The sequence below is a fragment of the Alosa pseudoharengus genome, unplaced genomic scaffold (genome assembly GCF_046254945.1).
Source record: "Alosa pseudoharengus isolate Yale_2024_CS ecotype anadromous, Long Island Sound unplaced genomic scaffold, YU_APseudo_1.1 YU_APseudo_1.1_scf_16, whole genome shotgun sequence".
In the NCBI taxonomy this organism is placed as follows: domain Eukaryota; kingdom Metazoa; phylum Chordata; class Actinopteri; order Clupeiformes; family Clupeidae; genus Alosa; species Alosa pseudoharengus.
In genome coordinates this window covers 12,211,889-12,233,897 of record NW_027468630.1, presented here as the reverse complement: position 1 = coordinate 12,233,897, position 22,009 = coordinate 12,211,889, and the positions used below count along the sequence as shown (strand labels likewise).

The 22,009-nt window shown below is 46.5% G+C and overlaps 2 protein-coding genes across 4 annotated transcripts in view; both read right to left on the bottom strand.

Annotated features, from left to right (window-relative positions):
* Window positions 1–6,734, bottom strand: part of LOC143125518 (MOB kinase activator 2-like) — a 45,398-nt gene extending 38,664 nt beyond the window's left edge. The window contains exons 1-2 of one of the 2 annotated variants that reach the window (XM_076287066.1): window positions 6,596–6,734; window positions 6,289–6,466 (exon numbers count right to left, since the gene is read on the bottom strand). In XM_076287066.1, the coding sequence (XP_076143181.1) occupies window positions 6,289–6,305 (17 nt within the window). In that variant the 5' untranslated portion in view covers window positions 6,306–6,466; window positions 6,596–6,734. Of the gene's footprint in view, window positions 1–6,288; window positions 6,540–6,595 lie in introns of those variants that run through there. The other variant, XM_076287067.1, reaches the window with a different exon arrangement.
* Window positions 6,735–14,696: 7,962 nt separating this feature from the next.
* The window catches only part of LOC143125517 (dual specificity protein phosphatase 8-like), a 53,004-nt gene continuing 45,691 nt past the window's right edge, over window positions 14,697–22,009 (bottom strand). For both annotated transcript variants that reach the window (XM_076287060.1, XM_076287061.1), the window contains 4 exons: window positions 19,963–20,129; window positions 18,812–18,971; window positions 18,300–18,423; window positions 14,697–18,085 (listed from right to left, as the gene is read on the bottom strand). In XM_076287060.1, coding sequence (XP_076143175.1) covers window positions 16,825–18,085; window positions 18,300–18,423; window positions 18,812–18,971; window positions 19,963–20,129 — 1,712 coding nt within the window. In that variant the 3' untranslated portion in view covers window positions 14,697–16,824. The remainder of the gene's footprint in view (window positions 18,086–18,299; window positions 18,424–18,811; window positions 18,972–19,962; window positions 20,130–22,009) is intronic.

Here is a 22,009-nt window from a genome sequence, read left to right as displayed (position 1 = left end):
CTGACATGCTCTCCTCCACTCACTTTGCATGCTTCACCGCAGGGTGACCTTGCCCAAAGACATGCACCATGCTAGCTTAAGGCCTGCGCTAAACAGTTCATCTCTATGCCCAAAGACATGCACCATGCTAGCTTAAGGCCTGCGCTAAACAGTTCATCTCTGTGCTCCAGCCTAGCCCTCTAGTAGCTTTCTCTGCATTCACTTGAGTTCTGGCTTTAGGATTTACGCACAAACACAAACACAGATTCAGACAGACAGACACAGACACACACACACACACACACACAATCATTTGCCATCTTACATTCTTGGCTTTACATTGCCCAAACCTCCCTGCTCTGTTGTAAATAATACAAAGGATTAGATTATCCGCACTTAACACTGCAGCATGGCTTTTACACACCAAATAACAAGCTGCCCTTTCAGTGTTGCCTCACAGACTGAGCGCAACCAGAAATAAACAGGTTCAGCATTAGAGTACTGTTCAGCATGCGCAAGGGTCCACGATTAGAAATCATTAAAGCCACACCAGCCATTCTATTCTTAAAGCGTCATCTGCATGTCCTTTTTTTTTCTAATGTCAAGATGTTGTGCTTGCAATGCTGACCATACCTCTACCATCCGCACTGAAAACCTGCCTAACAACACATGTGCTTTCTGTTCTTTCACCTCCTTGCCACTTCCTGCTTCAATCTCTCCTCACTCATGTCGGGGAGCTGGTTAAGCACAATGTCTGACATCAGCACTACTGAATACAGGCAAACACCAACGGGCTGAATCAACACAAGTGATCTCTACAGCCACACTGCCATTACGTCCTCACTGCAATTTGATTTATGTTAAACATGAGACTGTAGGGTAAACACCTGACCAAAACGAAAACTCCATAATAATACACACCAGTGTTTCAAACACATATTTGCTTTTGGGGTGGGAAATTAGATGATGTCACCACATGAAAGCACACAGATTTCAGTTCAGCAACAGCAACTGAAATTCTATCATTTCTTTTACACCAATATCATGGATACGCTATAGCCCATCATGGCGCCACTGGCTGCTTCCTTCCATCTGACATTTTAGTCCACACACTTATCCCATGTCTCTGCTGCTTTCCGCACCTCAGGGCTGTGTGTGCTGCTGGAACGCAGTAAGGAAGTGACAGCAACTGAGCCCTGTGAACATGACTCTAACATTAGCATTAGCATTAGCTGTTAGCAGTGCCAGGTCTGGTTGCCCTTCTGAATCATGCTCGGCAGGCATATTCCCTCTTTAAGCTTTCAGCCGCAGCAGCGGCCTTCATGTGGCATGACCGCGTCCACATCAAAGCTCAGAGGGAGACAGACAGCCTCTTCATGTCCCTCATGACTCAGAAAATACCCCCATAGTTCGTCACAGACCGGCTTTTCACAATTGAAGTGTGAAAGAACAAAACAAGTGGACAGAGACAAACTGTTATGTTATTCATTTTGCCATGCGTTTCATATTTTAACTGCACGGTGCACGGTGGGAATCAGAATGACAAAACCAAAACCCAAAATCTAATTCTTTCTGCATTGGCTCCATTTTGCCAGAATGAGCACATCTGTGAAGGATGTGAGTGGAGTTAGTGGCGCTGAGTTGTCATGTTAGCATGAGCCGGGGCTTCGCCAGCAGGAGTCCCGCTCACCCGCTACTCGCCCCCACTGGTCCTCAGCCCAGCCGCCTGTCAGGACGTTCCGCCGAGCTGGTCAGCGCCAGGGAGCATGGGCACAGCTCTCTCTCTCTCTCTCTCTCTCTCCTTTCATCCTGCCATCTCTCTCTCCCTCCATCCTCTCTGCTCCTTCGCTCGGTGCAGCGTAGCCGAGCCTCTCTCTCCATCCTTCCTTCCTGAATGCGTTACGCAGGGAGGACGCAGGAGGACACTTGAGGCCCTTGAGTCCCTCTTGCCCCATTATTCCTGAGAGCGGTCATCTTGTAGCCCTCACACTGGTAGAGAGCACATCACTGAGAGCGGTCATCTTGTAGCCCTCACACTAGTAGAGAGCGGTCATCTTGTAGCCCTCACACTAGTAGAGAGCACATCACTGAGAGCGGTCATCTTGTAGCCCTCACACTAGTAGAGAGCACATCACACTAGTAGAGAGCACATCACACTAGTAGAGAGCGGTCATCTTGTAGCCCTCACACTAGTAGAGAGCACATCACACTAGTAGAGAGCGGTCATCTTGTAGCCCTCACACTAGTAGAGAGCACATCACACTAGTAGAGAGCGGTCATCTTGTAGCCCTCACACTAGTAGAGAGCACATCACACTAGTAGAGAGCGGTCATCTTGTAGCCCTCACACTAGTGGAGAGCACATCACACTAATAGAGAGCGGTCATCTTGTAGCCCTCACACTAGTAGAGAGCACATCACACTAGTAGAGAGCGGTCATCTTGTAGCCCTCACACTAGTAGAGAGCACATCACACTAGTAGAGAGCGGTCATCTTGTAGCCCTCACACTAGTAGAGAGCACATCACACTAGTAGAGAGCGGTCATCTTGTAGCCCTCACACTAGTAGAGAGCACATCACACTAGTAGAGAGCGGTCATCTTGTAGCCCTCACACTAGTAGAGAGCACATCACACTAGTAGAGAGCACATCACACTAGTAGAGAGCGGTCATCTTGTAGCCCTCACACTAGTGGAGAGCACATCACACTAATAGAGAGCGGTCATCTTGTAGCCCTCACACTAGTAGAGAGCACATCACACTAGTAGAGAGCACATCACACTAGTAGAGAGCGGTCATCTTGTAGCCCTCACACTAGTAGAGAGCACATCACACTAGTAGAGAGCACATCACACTAGTAGAGAGCGGTCATCTTGTAGCCCTCACACTAGTGGAGAGCACATCACACTAGTAGAGAGCGGTCATCTTGTAGCCCTCACACTAGTAGAGAGCACATCACACTAGTAGAGAGCACATCACACTAGTAGAGAGCACATCACACTAGTAGAGAGCACATCACACTAGTAGAGAGCACATCACACTAGTAGAGAGCACATCAGTGCGCCGCTGGCCTCGCTGCCTCTCGCATGAGCACACAGCACAGGGCAGCGCACGTCCGCCCGGAGTCTCCCCCCTCCTCTCCTCTATCCTCCCCTCCTCTCCTCTATCCTCCCCTCCTCTCCTCTCTTCTTCCCCATCCTCCTCCAGCTGAACTGTACAGCCTTTGTCAAATTATTCAGATTTATTATGACACAGCCCAAAATATGGCCATCTTTCAGAGTAAAAATATGGACATGTTTCAGAGTAAAAATATGGCCATGTTTCAGGGGTTTGGTCATGGAGTGAGATGTGATTCAGATCACAAAATACAAGAACAACACTAATATTACCTACAGTGGTCTGTATAGATAGTAAACAGATAAATAGTATAGAACAAATAATTATGGGATTATTTAATCAATAAACTTAGCCGCATATTTTAAGACATGATGACAAAGCATGAATGTTGCAAAATGTCCTATGCAAATATGCAAGTGCTTCAAGACACGCAGTAGATGTCCTCCAATCCACAACTATACTCGAGCCTTTAACTGCAAAGAGGCAAAGGCATCACACAGGTCACATCTGACTGCAGCTGGAAGACTGGCCACGCACCTGACATGGCCTGGAGCGAGCACGGAGTGGGCAGAGGGCCGCGGAGACAAGCGTCTCGGCTAATCAGCATCGGCCCAGCGCAGGCTCCTCGTAAACACCACCTAAGAGCAGCGAGTGTTTCTATTCCGGGACGGCCAGTCACTCCCAATTACAACTAATGCAGAGGGACAAGGAGAGGCATGCCAGCCAGGGCCACTCTCTCCCTCTCCCTCTCCTCCTTTCTCCCACACCTCTGCAGGGCTGGGTCCTGAGCTCGTCCAGGAGCTCCAGAGCAGCTGCACTCACTTCAACAACCAGGCCCAGGCGGGAGGGCATACCCAGGAAGCATTCCCCGGCCGAGGGCAGCTTCCATGCATCACAGCAGGTACATCAAGGCAGCACAGGCCTGCAAGTAAAGGTCACTCCTCTGCACACAAGCCAGAGGACATCAGAAATAGCCTACAAACTACCCAGGCTTCTATGAACCCAAAAACTGGAGGGGGAGGGGACATGTTTGGGTTGTGCATCAAGCAAGCATGACAGTACTATGTGCCAGGTCTGGGTTCACCTGTCTCTGAAATACACACCTTGGTGATGGAGTTCTCCCCTTCTGAAAGTGCATTTTAAACATCAGTGATCGTATTACACCACATGGAAATTTGAACTGTGATGCCAAGTCAGTTTAATTTAGGACGCTCCCTACACTGCAGGGCACATTGCTGCTGCTGTTGTCAAAATGATAATAGAGATTTAGGTTTAAGGCCTGCATAGACAAGTGGTGCACTTAGCCTTACCTTTATTTTGGGTAAGCGAGTGCTTGCACACAACAGACAGGCAACAATGATGACCGAGACCTGGGCTACTACACAACATGCTGCTGAGACCCAGGCTAAACACTGCGCTTGCTGGAAAGCCAGTCGTCACTCGTCAGACAGACATGCTGAGATAAAGATAAGTCTGTGCAGACCTAATTACACACATGATTACAGACCGTTTCATACCTCCCAACCAACATCTGTGACATGTGAGAAAGAAGCATGCCGGGCTGGTTTACATGGCTGTTGGCTTGCATTCCTGTCACCCACCCACCCCCACCCACACACACACACACACACACACACACACACACACACATCTACCTCTCCTCCTCACACACACACAGTTTAAAACATTGAAAATGTGAAATCTGAAGCACATGTGAACAGGAATTTGAAACATTACGCCATCTCTTCCACATTTTTTGAGGAATGCACAAAAGCACACAAGGAAGAGAGATGTAGAGGAACACAATATTAAAGTTAAGTCCATATTCCAGATTCAGAATTCTATTAATATTCTGGATTAAATACCTCTGACAGGAACAACTGATTAACATCGTAAGACACAATGAATATGTGCGCTATGCAGGACTAGCATCAAAATTCAATAATATTTTTTTTAAATAAAAAACCGATTCAGAATATAAGGTCTTGAATTGTCCATTAGGAAAAAAATAAAACATGCATAGTTAATGACAAAGAATAGGCTAACCCTATTAAAGGACTGCTTACAAATTACAACAATGTTGCTCAAGCATAACAAGGTCACACATCTTAGGTATCCAAATAATCCTCAACATGACACCTTTTGTCACCCAATACAAATGATTCAGGGTCATTTTAAAACAGTGACAGACCGTGTTATGTGGTACTAGGGAGACTCAAACAATAACACATAGACCTAGCTAGCACACAAGTTATTCCAAACCTCTGTAAAAGCCTGACACCTAGTAATTCGTCACTGCAGACTGTTTTGCATAATAAATCATGCGTAACAATGAGATGAAATAGGACTACCAAGGAGCAGATAGCACCGGGTTAATTATAGAAGAGACCTCTCCAGCCTCATCAAGACTGCTTTCCCAGTGAACAGGTTTCAGGTAAAGAGATTAACCTGACATTTCTGAAGCATCTCAGAATAATATAGGCTGTAGAAGGGCAAAATTGAAACCGATACTTAAACAAGCCATTCAGCGTTGAGTCAAACTGCAATTTCGTTGACATAGCGTCAGCATATTTCCAACACTTCTACAGAAGTTCTCAACCATGGAGACGCTAATTTACACCTCGGGGATAAACAAAAAAGCATGACGACGCAAAATAAATATCAAAACACAGTATGTCATTTCGGTATAATACAGTTATATGCAATGATACTATGAACTATAATCAGATTGGTATGGGAATAGCCTAAGTAAAGGAGGCCTGGCTGGAACGTTACGCATGAAATGCACCTTGCAACAGCCACAACTTAGCCTAGCTCTGCTCCTTGCTAGCCGCCAAGGACTGCCTTGGAGATGGGCTGTTGTTGCCATGGACAAAAAATATGCATTTCAAAGCCAAAACGAAAGTTTCCGTTGTTTATCTTCATCATAACCAAATGTTGACCATAAGCGACGAAATTGCTCATTGACGTAATGCAAAATGAAAGCATCGCACAGTAGCCAGTTTGAAGTTCGAAGTGATGAGACAAGTGAGAAATCCAGATATCTCTGCTGGCTGAGTCGCGTGACGTTTGTCCGTAGACAAACCAACGTTTTGCTGATTATGTTTTGTTTGTTTAAGGCTATAAATCAAGTTCATCATGCAAACTACGCAGCCACACCCAGGGAAAATCCAATAATGTATGAGACTACTCACCCCATTAACCAATCCATAATGGTCGAGAGGATGAATCCAACGAAAGCTGGAGGCGTCCCCTTCTATTTATTCGGGTACCCCCAACTCCCGCGTTTAATCCTCCTCCGTTCGGATAGGTTTTGGTCGCCTTCAGGCTCTGATGATGTTAAACGTTTTTGAAAATCTCTGAAATAAAGGTCTGTAATTAAAAAGAGCATGAACGATTAGAAGCTAACAGTGGGACCGGTGGTGCAGCTCTTCTAACAACCGTTCCTCGGAAGGACAGCATTGACTTTGAGATTAGCTCAAACGAAGGGTTGCAACTCACAGTGTCTAACCCGATAGCCTGGACTGCGAAGCCTGGACGCTCTGATTTGTCCAGGCAAGCGGTTGTTCAAAAATGGAATCAAAAGGCACCCAGTCAACTGCTAGCACAACTGAGCTATCGGTCATGAACCCTTGGAGAGGTTGTTCAGCTGCTAACGCTACCGCTGCTGTGATCAAGCTCTGGCACATACAGGAAATCCGGAAGTAAACACTGGTTCGCCCCTCTCCCGAAATCGCCATGAAGACCCGGAAGTCCTAGCTGCTCATTCATTTTACTAATGGGCTTTTATAATATAATACTCTGACATTCCCTTATGACTAGTATGAACAGTACAGTTGTTTGACGTACAGCATTAAGATAGGCATTTGAAACAGGTGCGTTTGCCTTATACATATCCGAAATATCACATTATAGACACAATTGCTCAGTTTTCAATTGTCCAAAAGAACTACAACTCCCGCAGGCCTACTCTATGAAAAATATATGACGCACGCGAAAACGCAGCAGTGAAGCGCACCAGTCACATTGGTGCTGTTGTTTTCATCGATTGAGAGAATGGTCAAAATAAATATATGCCTATCTATTTAACGTATAGGATTTTGTGTAATGAGTAACATTTTACACAGTCGGATTCAGCTGTTTTTGGTGACCATCTTCTGTTGGCTAGGCCTACATAAATAAAAAGGGGCGATATCTCGTTGATGTCACCTCTGAATAACAGTAGCCTCATCATCATAATATTATCATCATCATTACATCGTGAGCCTGCAAGGCAATGGCCGCTCAGTCGACTTGTCTTCTATCAGCAATGCGTCATAAATTAAACAGCATTGATAAGTAGAAAGGTGTAACATGTAGCCTAAGATTGTGACATTGTAACATGTAACATTAACAACTTGTCTTGTGTTGTCATATTTGACACTATGTTGCCACATGAAGGAGAAGTTGTTTTAAGATGAAAACATAAAATGCTCTTCCAGAAGACTTTGACTTCAATTAGCCTAGGGCTATGTTCATATTCCTCTGAACCCTCCATGAAACAGCAAATAGCCATATCCCTATTAATCTTTTACAGGGTATATACCGGTATAATTATAGGCTGGCTAGCCTACCCAAAAGAAGAATTTCATATCCGTTGTAACTGTTACCCCTCATTTATAGTCTAGCCTATGTCTTACCACTGCAATACACTAGAGGGCACTGTCTGTCTCTGTTTGGGATGAGAAGACCTTTTCTCTCACCTAACACGTTGAGAATGAACCATTTTGGACTGCAGTTAGATTATGGATTATTTCTCATTTTCTACATGTAAGATCTAAAGCTATCATATCAGATATGTATACATCCACGTTTTAATGGCATGGCCTAGCCTAGAGTAAACAGGTCTGTCGTCAGGAGGAGGTGGGGGAGAGGCCATGCTTTCGATGGACAAAAATAGGCTATGGCCTGATGCTGGCAGTTGCATCTGCGGGGGACACATTGTCCCTCACTTGGCCTCTGCAGTAAAGTCGTTTGTTTATGGATAGACAAGGTCATTCTCTTGGAGCCTTCCTGCCACTGATACAGAGCCTCTGATCGATATGAAGCCATCAGCACGCGCAGTTCTCAGCACTCAGCAACACCTCACTCATTCACCACGATGACCTCACTGCAGAGCGGGGATAGATTTCCAGCGCTCATTCACACAGCTTCCGCAGGTTTGCTCAGTGCATTTCCAACAACCGCAGTCTTTAGCTCGTTATCAATGGGGGAATTCAACACAGAGAAAGACGCAAAGCAATGCCAGCACAAATTCTAAAGCCTGAAGAGCAAAGCACATGCACTGCAGTCTATTTTCAAGTGACGGTGAACTCAGTCGTTTTCATCAGTGTTTTGTTTTTATTATTTATATGCATTTAGATATTATTTAGGCCTCTTGGACTGATTTGCTAGAGAAGGACGATGAGTGGAACAGATGAGAAGGAAGAATATAGGCTGAGCCAAGGGGTTATCGCCTCATCAATAAATAATTAGGCCTACAGGTGTATGCATGAATCCAAAAAGGGACATTAACAAGTGTCATCTTGCATTACTCTCATAAATAAGAAATGTGATGTAGGCGTCACATAAACTTTTATTGCCAATGGGTAGAAAATAGATTGTGAAATCAGCCTTGTGACTTTGGCCATAGGCCTACACTCCAAAAACAGAGGACTCTTCTTTTGAGGAGGCATGGTGACGGACTGCATTTAGCACTGGGACTGTTTTGTCCTACGGTAAGCCTACAACGGAACTGGCACTCTGCTGGTAGATCCCCGTCCGTTAGCCTGACGAGCCAGACCCACATAGGGTGCGTCTAGATTTCTAGGCTACCTTGAGGTGGCTACTCTGCAATGAATCTGACCTTGTTGTTGATGCTGTTGCAGTATTAGGGCTATTTGGCTCAGGCCGTTAGCACTGTGGTCAGTGTCTGATAGTAATAGTAGGCCTAATATCAAAGCACCAAATGCTCTGGAAAAATACTGTAATGCACTGTTCAATAAGAGTGCAACATTTAGTGCAGCAACATTTAGCTTGTTGTGATGGATACAGGTATACAAAATACAAACGTAAATACACAGTAGGGAAAAGCAACCAACTGAGGCAGTAGACTAGTCCATAGATATGTCTGCCATTCTATTTCTCTAGCATTCAGATTTGACTGTGATTTAAAAGAAGGTTTTGTTGATCACTGAGACATACTGTCACAGCACTATATACAGTAAAGCAAGGAATGTATAGAAAGGGGCCACATGATTTTTACCAGCATACTTCTACAGTTCTTCTACTATTAATTGCTGGGATCCATGTATTAACCTCTGTAATGGTCAGTAGGCCGATGACTTTGGCTGTATGCCTAAACCATAGCTTTGCAGTTAATGCATGCACCATCCTAAAGGTGTGACACGGCACGGGTCAGAAAGTGCAGCATTGTTTCTGAGATGTTGTTTTAGGTGTAAGTGACCCCTGAGTGTCCTCCCACAGCCTTGTGTCCCATAGCTGCAGATGTGCTGTTATTGGATAGGAGCAAACAGACCTCTTCCGTAAGATACATGATATCCCAGTCAGGACCAAAAATCTGATTGTTAGCGGAGCAGGCGTCAGCAAGTCATCCTCACTTGTCAGCTCTCTCTCTCTCTTTCTCTCTTTCTCTCTCTCTCTCTCTCTCAGTCAGTCTTTTCATCATCCAAACTCCATCACAACTTAAATGTGAGCAGACCAAAACACAATGTTGTCAATAACATAAACAAAAAATTAATTACACCAAAATGTGATTACACATTTACACTGTATTAATTAATATCAATAGTGCTGAATTGTAGAGGAAATGCTTATGAAAGGCCTATGATGAACAATTCAAATCCTAATTTTCTTAATGCAACAGTAGGTGGCAGCACTAAATTACTGCAATGAACAGCAGCCCTTTGCTCTCTGTTCCAGGGGAATTGTGTCCAAGATATTTCAAAATCCAACTGGCTACTAGCTAATATTTTTTAATTTAAAAACAAAAAGAAAACTTCTGAAGTTCCACTCAAAAACATTATATCCACGACCATTTAAATGTTTGTTGTTCAGCCTGTGCATGGCACTGACTCTCTTTGGAGAGGTTCATTAGACCTCAGCCCTTCAGAAATTGATACTGATCCCCTTCTGTGCTGCATTTTGCAGACATTCTAAAAAGACTGAGTCCTTTTCAGCGCCAGCTGGAGTGTGCAGTAGGCTTGCACAAGGCGAGTGTGCAGGGAGCATATTTGCTTGAGTGTGTATAGGAGACAGCTATGAGATCAACACATTGCAAAAGCATGAGAACGTGTCATCATGACCAGATTATCCACGGACTCGAGCGTGATTGCCGCCAGATACCTTTTTTTTGGCCGGCGTTCGCCGTTCTCAGCTGCTCCCTCATCGCCCAATCACCCTGATGTCATCTGAATTTCGTCTCTTTTTCTCGACTGTCGACATGTGGACATACTCAGGGGACGAGCGGAAGAAAAAAGGCCCTACTCCACTCACTGCCGCTGGGCCCCCGTGGACGAGGAGCTCCAGCAGGAGCCAGGCTTACAGAGGCAGGGTTATGTAAGGACGCAAAAAGGGGCGAAAAGGGAAGAAATCCTGTTTATTTTAGAGGCAGTGTTAGTCACTTGCTCCAGAACGAGGAAAAGAGAGAAACATGGCGGTGACGTAAGAACTCTAACAGTTTCCATATATAAGGCCTGGGCTCCAGGCGCCAGGCAGGCACGTAACATGGCCACGTCTGGAATCAATCAGCTCCCTTAGCTGCTCCTTCCTCTATCGTGTGTGTGTGTCTGTGTGCTTGTGTGCGCATGCATGCGTGCGTGTGTGTGACAGAGAGACTGTGTATGAGTGTACTCTATGTGTGTGTGTGTGTACTGTATGTGTGTGTGTGTATGTGTGTGTGTGTGAGCATGCTCTTGTGTGTGTGTGTGTGTGTGTCTGTGTCTGTCCACACACTGTGTGTGTACTGGTCTGCAGACTCTTTGTGCATGCACATGCTTTTTCTCTGCCGTTAGCGAATGTTTAAATCTGCCTGGGTGTCAGCGGGCAGCGGGACAAACAGTGGATGAGTAATGTCTCTCATTGGCCTACTATAGCTTCTAACTCTTAATTGCCATCAAACACGGAATTTGGCACTCAATATAAAATTACCATTCATAGATCTCAGCCAGTCAGTTGCACACTATTAAGACCACGCAGAGGATGAGGGTTTCCTGGTGGGTCATATTTTTGGCTGGGCTTTTTTGTAAGTGAGGCCGCCTGTAAACACACACACAGACACACACATACACACATACTCTCTCTCTCACACACACACACACAGTGAAAGCAGATCCCGCAAGGTGCCATCAGGTAAAGCAGGGTTTTGGAGAGACGAGCAGATCCTTACCAGGTAGCAGGTAGGACAGCTTGAGGACTGCTGAGCCCGACTGTTCCTCATTCAGATATCCATGACTGCCAGGACCCTATCTCCAAACATACACACACACACATGCACGTACATACACTGATGCACACTGCACGCAAGCACAAAAAACCTGCACTAACAAGCAAGCTAAAAGTGCAAAATTGCACACACACACACTGACGCACACTGCACACAAAGACCCACGCAATCACACACGCACAAAAAAACCTGCACTAACAAGCAAGCTAAAAGTGCAAAATTGCACACACATGCACTAGCACACATTCAAACGCCAAACCCTCCCTCTCCTTGCCATTCAGCAGCGTCCCATTTATCCGGTTTAGAATGACAATGGGCCGCTCATAATCGGACAGCACAAAACCATGCATCAGCTTCATTTCACAGGGCCGTCCGACATCTCTGCCAGCCGCTTCGCGCGCCACTGTGATTACCACCTAGCCCATTGCAAAGCCGCCTGCTTTTAGACTTGGCTGTTGGCTGTTGATTGCTATAATGGAGGAACAATCGGCAATTAACTCCAGTGATCTAATCCCCACCCAGCCACTTGTAGCCTCAGTTAACCGATGACAAGTAAAGTTGTGATGTGGTAGGGGAGGGGGATTTACATGCTGGAGTGAATTCTGGCCCGTATATCCTGTCTGTTTTTCAAAAATACACAAAACAAAATGCAAAGAAATGTGTTTTTTTTTTGGTGCATGACATGGTGATGACCATGGTAATGACATATCACAAAACTGTTGCCCTCTTTGGGTCAGTTGAGTGTAGTTGAAGTGGTCTGTCTGTACAACAGAAGTGCTATGTCCTTCGGCTGTTTATTACATGCATTTGACATGAAATATTTTTGTTAGATTTATGTGTGGGAGTGAGAATATATGGACGACTGGTAATTCCTCCTGAGCTTTTTGTAATGTACTGTATTTGACAGAATGACCTCATAACAGGAGAGTGGACTGCACGACTTAAGTGGGCCTCTAAAGATCTGTCCACGAACAGAGCTTTCTCTGTGATTAACAGGGCCCAAAATATCCACTAAGAAAACATTACGTTATGAAAGACGTCACATACTCAAGCTTTCGTCAGTCAGTCACTCAAGCACACATACACACACACACACACACACACACACACACACACACACCACACACACTTTCCCCTGGGGGAGATTTTTCTAGGCCTAGGAGTAAATCTAGAACATATTACATCATCAAAGAGGCCTGCTCCCACGACCCACTGCATCACAGAGTTGCCCTAAGGGTCAGGCTGGGATCGCTACTCCAGTGACTCCATCGGCCCTGCACCCCACATTAACTCCAACCTCCTGCACCCCACATTAACTCCAACCAACTCCGCTGTATGGAGCTAACCAAGAGGGGAAAAGACAACGTGGTTCAAAGTGGCCTGAACATGCTTTGTCACTCTACGGGTGAGAGAGGGTAGAGCTATTAGGAATTGCACACAGTAGTTTTACATCAATTACTCTTTTTGCACGGTTGTGAATTCTAGATGAAGCTTTTATGATCCCGTAACAGTTGACCACAAAGTGTGAGGGGTGATATTTTAGTGTTAAACTTCTTGAAATGAAAGATATTGGGGGAAAGTGACAGTATCGTGAAAGAAGGCAAATCTGTAGTAAGCCAACAGTCGAACAAAGATCTACATCTTGTAGAAAAATGTATTCTTATCAGTGAAGAATAAAAATGGTTTCTGAATAGGAAAGCTATTTTACAATGATGGAAATCACATGAACCTACGGTTAGTCTTTACACGGTCACTGAAGTATTTCTGTTGGGGATTTCTTACATACTTGTTGTATGTGAGGACTCATGAATGCATAAAGGCAGTTAATTTGAAACAGGGCCAGGCCTTTTTTGTCACTCATTGGAAACATGTCCTCATATGTTCCTTGATAAGTCATATTGTGAGTGTATTCTGAGTCATTTTCTAAGGAAAGTGAGATATACTGAACATATTTGTTTGGGGCACCAGGCAGTGGCAAACTGACAATGTATAAAAACACACAGTAATGGTATGTAAATTATAGGCCTTTTATTTTACCTAAGGTGTTGAGTTATCATTTACATGTAGATAGATAGATAGATACTTTATTGATCCCCAAGGAGAAATTGAAGATGATTCAATGTTTTAAAAATTCAGAATTATTGGCACCTCTGCTAAAGTTGACTAAAAAGGCAAACATTGGCATTGTTTTATTTCAGTTAGCCTATTACAGTAGCTGGTTTGATATGCATTGAGCGCAATGAGCATCAAACCAGCTAATATAGGCTAACTGAAATAAAATCATGCCAATCTCTAGGTATGGTGAAGGGTATGTGATGATGTGGGGCTATTTTAATTCCAAAGGCCAAGGGAACTTTATCAGGATGCATAGTATCCTGGATCCATGAAATAACTGGCCTTTAAAAACAAAAATATGCCTGCCTCTATTGGAATTTAACATAGGGGTGCCAATACTTATGACCCCTGTATTTTAAGGAAGAACATTTATTTATGTATGATACATTATTCATTCACAAAGAAAATTGGTGTCCTTAAAGGTTGGATATTTCCTCATTTTTTTACTCATTTCCAAAAGATGATTTTATATTCCTCTTTTTAGTCAACTTTAGCAGAGGTGCCAATAATTCTGGTGGGTATATACTTATACTATACTTATAAATGTTTTAACAATTTAAGATTATTTGTTTGTTTGTTTTTTGTTTTGTCTTTGTGTTCACTAAAAACCTAATAAAAAGTTAATCACAAAAAAAAAACAATTTAAGATTAATCCCGATCAAAAAAATGTTTTGGTAGGGGGAGGACCACAAAGCAACTGGCTTAGGGCACCAAAATGGCCCCAGCAGTGGCACTGCTGGCAAAAATAACACAAATGTTCTGTTTGTGAATTGTAAGGGCACCATAAGTGTATAACCAACTGTGATAATAATACCCTAGACTATTAAAAAGGCTAAATGGTCTCCTTATGTGTAAGGTGCTGCATGGCAATTAAACTGTCATTAGGTCTATAATCAGAGATACTCCAGACCAGCAAAGTTCTGTGATGCTTTCTTTCAAGTAATTGTGTGTGTGTGTGTGTGTGTGCATCACAAGAAAAACACAGAGAGGAGAGCATGTGGTTTTGCTTGTATTTTGTTTCATTTCCACAAAACAGGTACAAGGGGAAGAAAAAGCATTTGAATAGAACCTGAGGTATTTTGCATCAAGCAGCCTAAGGTATCCATAATGTTGCTATTTACAATATCAAAATGACCAATAATAATAATAATAATAATAATAATAATAATAATAATAATAATAACACGAGGATCGCCTGCTTGTTCTTCCACATTAATAGGCTGAGGATAAAAAACAGAAAAGAACACAGTAGACCCAGCAGCAGCAGGAGGCTTACACACAAGCGAAAGCCAACAGGAGAAAAGGAAGCTGCAATTCTGCGCTGCATATTGAGTTATCCTGTTCACATTTGTGCCAAAGCTCTCTCCCCACTCCACAACACACGGGTGAGAGCGCAATGGGTACTGATAGATTGGGGAATAATAATAGAGAGAGAGGGGGAAGGAAAGAAATGATCTACGAGGCCTTTATTGTGTCCATGTGCTCAATGAAACCAATTGATCCTGGGAGTTTCCCCTGAGACTGAGAATGCCCCCCCACCTACCACCCACCCCTGCTAGACTTCCGGTCTATTCCACTGCATGGGCGCCTGGGACAGGTGGTGTTAAATGGGCTCCTGAAACAGGTGGTGTTAAATGGGCGCCTGAAACAGGTGGTGTTAAACAGTCATTCCATGAGTGTTGTGTGCTTCACTGGTGTGTGTAAATGGCGGGAGGGGGGGATGGGGGGGGGGGGGTGTTAGAGCACAGTGAGTTTGGAGCTGAGTCTGGATTCTCAGGGCAGTGGGAGTGTTTCCCAGGCGCAATGCTGAGGTTCGAAAGCCGCACTGCAACCAAGTTCAGAATAAAAAGGCAGTCTCTGCCTCTTCTCATGTTAAATATGATGTTCATTCTTCGTTATGTGCATACCTATAGCCAGTATATATTGTATAGTAGGGACAACACAGGGGCAGCTCTAGTCAGTCAAGGGGTTCTCGATCATGGCATGCATGTGGAGGTTATGAAAGACTGGCACACAAGAGGAGGTTTGTCAGACTGATAGAGACTTTTAAAAATCATTTTGTATTGCTTGAAGTTTGTGTTTTGTTTGTAAGTGTTTGCATTCTTATAAATACAATACAGTTAAACTGCAAGAAATAAACAACATGAGTTCACAAATATTATATTATTTCTCATTGCCAGAATGAAACAGATAAAATAAATTAAAACAAAAATAATGGATAAAACATTTGTCCATTAAAATTGCAGTATGATTTTTTACATATGCATGTATATGTGTATGGATATATATATATATTTTAATATATATAAAGCTTAGTGCTGTGGGTACACAGCTTGTCTGTCTGTAGGTAGCCAGCCACTTAGAGCATGCTCAGTGTACATTTGGAGGAGGAGTTACAGTAGTTTGGTTGAGAGTGCGCCATTGGCACATCTCCTACCATAAACACACAGGATATCATCACAACTAATACTTTTGCGGCGCATATAGCTGTTAACACTGACAAAATTGACAGTATGTCAAAAGAAAAACGAAACTGTATTTTTGAAAAGCATCTTTTATGTTTTCACCTGTGGTGACCCACAGTTCTCTTCATGTTAATTAATTTAGGCATGCTGGGAGCTTGAGCTCTCCCCAAAGCGCATCCTTCATTTCGAATGGTACAGTAGCACGCCTTGTGTGTGTGTGTGTGTGTTTGTCTGTGTCTGTCTGTGTTTGTCAGTGTGTGTGTGTGTATGTTCATAGCTTTCCTTTGGTGCTGGAGTATGGCACTTTTCTTTCAAAGTACTGCAGTCCAACATTAGGATAAACTGAATGTCCTTCTTTTTGCCTCTGTCAGTACGAACTGTCCATCGAGCACATGAGAGCAAATTTCCCTTTGCCATAAAATCCAGCTTGCATTGCATTGGCCTGCCACTCTTTGACAGTTGCAGCCTTTTTCTCATAGTCCAACCTGTCCAACACAGAGACCCTAATATCTGAACTGTCTGTCTGTTTGACTATATGTCTCTGAGAGGCAGGAATCTTCCAAGCCAACAATCAAAGTTGACCTGAAAAAGGCCCGTGTAATAGTGTAACCACCAGGTAATTGAAGTCTTCCTGTCTGTCCACTTCAGGTCAGTCCTAGGTTGTGGCGTCAGGAGACCTCGATGATCTCCATGCTCCCAGAGAAGCTCGACTGCTTGCCCAGCTTGCCCAGCTCCTCGCGGGAGTGCGTCTCCGAGATGCCCTCCTCGAACTCCATCTGGCAGCTGAGGCGCTTGAACTGCTTGTCCACCACGCTGCTGCCGCCGGCAGCTGAGGCGGCGGTGGTGGCGGACGAGTCCTCGTGCCAGCTGCCCCGCGCGTCCCTGCCCTCCTGGGGCTTGTCCCGCAGCTGCACCCGCTCCTCGCCGGAGCCCGCGCGCCCGCTGCAGCCGAACGCCACGTATGCGGAGCTGCTCCCGAAGCGCAGCGTGGAGGAGGACACCACCGAGGAGGAGGAGGAGGAGGAGGAGTTGGAGGAGGATGAGTTGGAGGCGAGCGCCGACGCGGGACCGCAGCCGGACCCCAGGAACCATGGGCACTCGCCGGTGGGGGTGCTGGGCGTGGTGGCCTGCACCGTGTCCCTGTGCTGGGTCCAGACGGGGCTGGCGCCAGTGGGCAGGTTCAGCAGCAGGGAGCTCCTGGTGCTGCCGCCGCCGCCGCCGCCGCCGCCGCCCAACTCCGAGGGGTGATGGGGTCCGAGCAGTGGGTGCGGGAGGCTCAGGCTGAGGGAGAGGGAGTGTGGGGGTGTAGGAGGGGTGGAGGTCTCGCTAAGGGTGCTGCTACCACTGCTGCTGCTGCTGCTACTGCTGCTGTTGCTGCGCCTCCCCTTCCTCCGCTGACGCACGCGGGCCTCGCCCGGCCCACCTCCGCTGGGCGACTCGGCCGAGCCGGTTGGGCTGTCGGGCACGGGCGAGCACTGGCCGCCGCTGCTGCCGGGGCTGTCCAGCTTGCACAGCTTGGGCACGTCCTCCGAGCTGACGGGCGTGAGCGCCAGCTTGGGCGGCGAGAGTCGCTGGCACTGGCCGGGCGCGTACACGGACTTGATGTCCAGGGAGAAGGAGCGCTTGAGACGGTTGGTGTCGGCGATGTGCTCGGCGGACAGGTCCAGGCCGTTCAGGCCCTGCTTCAGAGCACCGGGGACAGGGAGTTTGGGTTCAGAGCCGAGCTCTTGGCCGTCCAGAGCGGAGCTGGCCTCCCTCTGCTCCCCGAGCACCTCGCGCATCTCCTGCTCCTCCTCATGCCGCTCCGTCAGCGTCCGCATGGGGTGGCAGGTCAGAGCCTTCAGCACCTTCAGGCCCTTCTCAAACTCCAGCAGCTGGCCCAGGAAGTTAAAGTTGGGTGAGATCGAAGGCCTCCGGTCCTTCACAAATCTGCCAAAACAAGCAAGCTTTTAGAGACATGTCTGACTTGCAACATGGTTTAGGTATAAAGGTTATGCTTAAAACAATTCAACAAGGTAATCTAACTAGGATTGTGATGAGAGCTGTACTGTAAGAGAGTTCTAATGTAATCTTGTTATTATGAACTATAACTGTTCATTATTAATGAGACTAAGTGCATAAGTGTGTCTGTCTAGGTATCTACCTGTAGGCATCATCCGATGACAGGCCCATGGTCTTCATGATGTAGGCGATGGCGATGGTGGCCGAGCGTGAGATGCCGGCCAGACAGTGGACGATGACGCGGCAGTTTGACACCTTGGCTTTGTCTGTGGAGAGAGAGGAGAGCGAAAAACACACACGTCAGGTCAGGTCAGGGCACGCAGGGAGGCTCTGGGACTCGGCCGCGGAGGACAAGCACAGCAGTCCGTTAAGAAAATAACAACAACAACAAAAATTCCACATCCTGCTTTACAAGCCCACCATCAGCAGACCTCCCACCCAGGTGCTTTACAGGATGCTTATTCAGAGGGATCAAAAAACACACACACACAAGCACACGCACGCACGCACGCACACACACACACACACACACACACACACACACACACGCACACACACACGCACGCACACACACACACACACACACACACACACACCCTCACGCTGTGTCAGCAGGATGTAATAGCATGCGGTTTCCCAGTGGAGCCTACTTACCGATGAAGTCATTGGTTTTGTCTAGCCAGGGCAGCAGCTTCTCACAGTAGTTGTCATTGACGGGAATGCGCATGAAGTGGCTCTCGCTTATGAAGTCTGGCTTGGGACAGGTGTTACTGGCATTCAGCACGTAGGTGATGCCGTTCTGGGCCATCAGCTCCTGGACCAACAACAGAGACAGCCATGAGTCCACCATGTCATGTCAGATTTCACAAGAAGTGACCTCACCCCTCAGTGACTTCGTAGGGGTTTTCTTTCTTTGTTTAAAAATGAGGAAGTTAGTGAAGCTTCCTTTAACTTGTTGAGAAAACCCACCATTGCTGGCAGCCGCTGTAATCTTATCTTTTATGTATGCCCGCGGTGTGAGTGCGTGAGAGACTAACAGAGATGGTATGTGGTGATAAAATGCTTTCGCTGGGAAGCTCAATAATCACTTTGACGGGGTTGACATTTGAAAACAAGCTGTGGCTTCAAAAGAAGACAACCGTGCAGAATGCCACTCATTGCTTATCTGCGATGATCTCATGCCATTCCTTTCTCACAGCGCTAATGCTTTACCTGGGTTTGCAAACAGCCCCAAGAAGGAAAAGTGTGTTCAAACATGTCATTACGCACTGGGAAGAGATAAAGCGCAGCTTGTCACCAGCCTCCTGTTATTCTAGACTTACATACCTGACATTTTAGATCATGAGAAGATTCTAGCTCTTTCCTGAGTAACCCCACCCAAGCAGGTGTGTGAGGGAGGCCGTATAATAATAAAATGCATATTTGCTGTCACGAGACGTTGATGTCATGTTCCTCCCACTTGTTTCCGTATGTCACTCTAACTGAACAGGTGCTGACACTAACCACATATTTGCATTTCTGCTCAACTCTGACCAATGAGTGCGGAGAGAGATGAACGTGTGCTTTGAGGAGCCAGCTGATCGGTGGGTGGATGGACTTGTGGGTGTAGGGGGAAGTCTGCCTCAATGCGTTCAATTCTGCCCTCGAGTAAGTGTGGGGAGAGTGAGCAAGTGTGTGAGGGAGCGAATGTGTGTGTGAGGGAGCGAATGTGTGTGCGTGTGTGTGTGTGTGTGTGTGTGTGTGTGTGTGTGTGTGTGTGTGTGTTCTGAGGAGAGCGGGAGGGTGCAGGGGGGCGGGGCGGTTACCTTGTTGAGGACGTCCCTCTGGGAGCCCAGATAGAGGTGGGGCAGGATGCGGGTGGGGCCCACGTTGGCGACGGGCAGGCAGGGCTGGGACAGGCTCATGGGGAGGATGGTGGCCTGCTTGCTCTCACACAGGCCGGGGAAGCAGGAGGAGAAGGCTGCGAAGCCCCCTAATGGAAGAACAGAGAGAGAGAGAGAGAGAGAGAGAGAGAGAGTGTCTTAGTCATCAAATAGAAAATAAACATGGACTTGAGCAACAGTCCCTTGACCTTTTCCAAAAAAAGCCCCCATTGATTATTTTTCCAAGTAAAATCCAGGTCAGTGTTGGGAGAGCTCCCCTAGCAGTGGCGTAAAACTTGCCTACTGAGGCACACGGTGGCTTGTGTGCTCTGAGTCAGTCCTGCTGTGGTGTAATATGTGCAGTAATATGCACAATTGCAGGACACCCAGGTTTGGCGGAGGCCTTGGACACGTCCACAGTAGCACAAGGGGGGGAGTGCTGAATGCACAGCTGAGCCCTGGCAGTGGTGGTGGTGGTGGAGGGGGCTTCCTCGCCTGTTAATCTCCACACACGCACCCCCCTAAACCCCCCCCCCCCAGCCCGCAGCTCCAGCGTGCCTAGGCAGACACAGAAACATCCTGTCTGCCTTGGCAGGGCCCACACAAACGACATTACCAGGCCTGACGCACGCTTTACATGTGCCCTTTCACCCAGAACACAGACCTGACCACGGACACTCAGGACGACAAGAAAGGAAGGGGAGGAGAAATGGAGAGAACGGGAGACGGACAAAGAGAGAAAGACGAGTGGAGAGGAGTACAGAGACAAGAGAGGAGGAAGAGAGAGGAAATGAAGAGCTGGCCCTTTAAGAGGGAGCTAGATCTGGTGTTGGCGTCTGTCTCTCACTCCCTTTTCCTGCATGATGTCATCTCCTCTCCTTGAAATCAGCATGAGGAGAGGGAATGAGGCAGGCCACAGGTGTGGACACAGACACACACACACACACATACACCTACACACACACACTACAAGTCCCTGCAAGGCTCAGTCTAAGTAAATAAGACCTACTTCAGCAGCCAGTGGCCCTGAGGCTAAAAAGCATGATGTTCTGCACACTTAAGTGGTGGATTACGTCAAATCTAAACATAGCCACACATTTAGCAAGACCTTCTGTACTGTTTGTGCACTAAAAGTGACCAATTGCCTAATATCCTAACTTGATGATCTCAGCGTGACTCTTAGCCACGAGGTGCCTCCATGAAGACAAAGCTCGGTTCTGTGCTGATCGATTGAAACATCGCCCCCCCTGGTTTCTCCAATCGCTCGCGCAAATCTGGGATACATTAGCTCCACTTCCAAGTAAGGCAGGCAGGCGTCTGGAGCGATGACATCACCCCAGGATTAGTGCTCACCCTCGACCTACTCCACTCCGCCGACACCAGAGGGAACACAGACAGCAGGCCAGGGAAAGAAAGACACAGAGAGAGAAAGGGGAGAAAGAGAGCGGGAGCAGGAGAGATGAGGATTGAGAGGAGTTGAGGAGAGGCTTGTGCTGCTGAAAGGCGTTAAGAATGAGTGGCGGGGAGGCCTGAGCTCTCTTAACAAAGGATGAAAGCACCAGGGCTTTTAAAATAAGACGGCTGCTGGGGTATATATTTGACAAAGACAAGCTGCAGAAGGAAGAGAATAAGAAAAAGAAGGAGACTAAACAGAGGTCCCTATCTCTATCCTTCCCCCTGAAACTCTTTACAATTTCCCTCCTTTCTGGTTCCCATTCGGTGTCTGGCCACCTGCTCGAGTGTCACTGGCCCCCAGCGCGCCCCGCATCCCGCTAGAACAAGACGCCACGCTGGCAAGGCCTTCCTTTGGCCGGGACGCCACAGCTGCAGCAGAGAGTGTGGCTGAGGCTTTTGTGGGCTCATAATCAATGAGCTCTTGTGCACTCACTAAATGCACACACACACACACACACACACACGCACACACGCACACACACACACACACACACACACACACATACACATAGTGTTACAAACACACATACACACA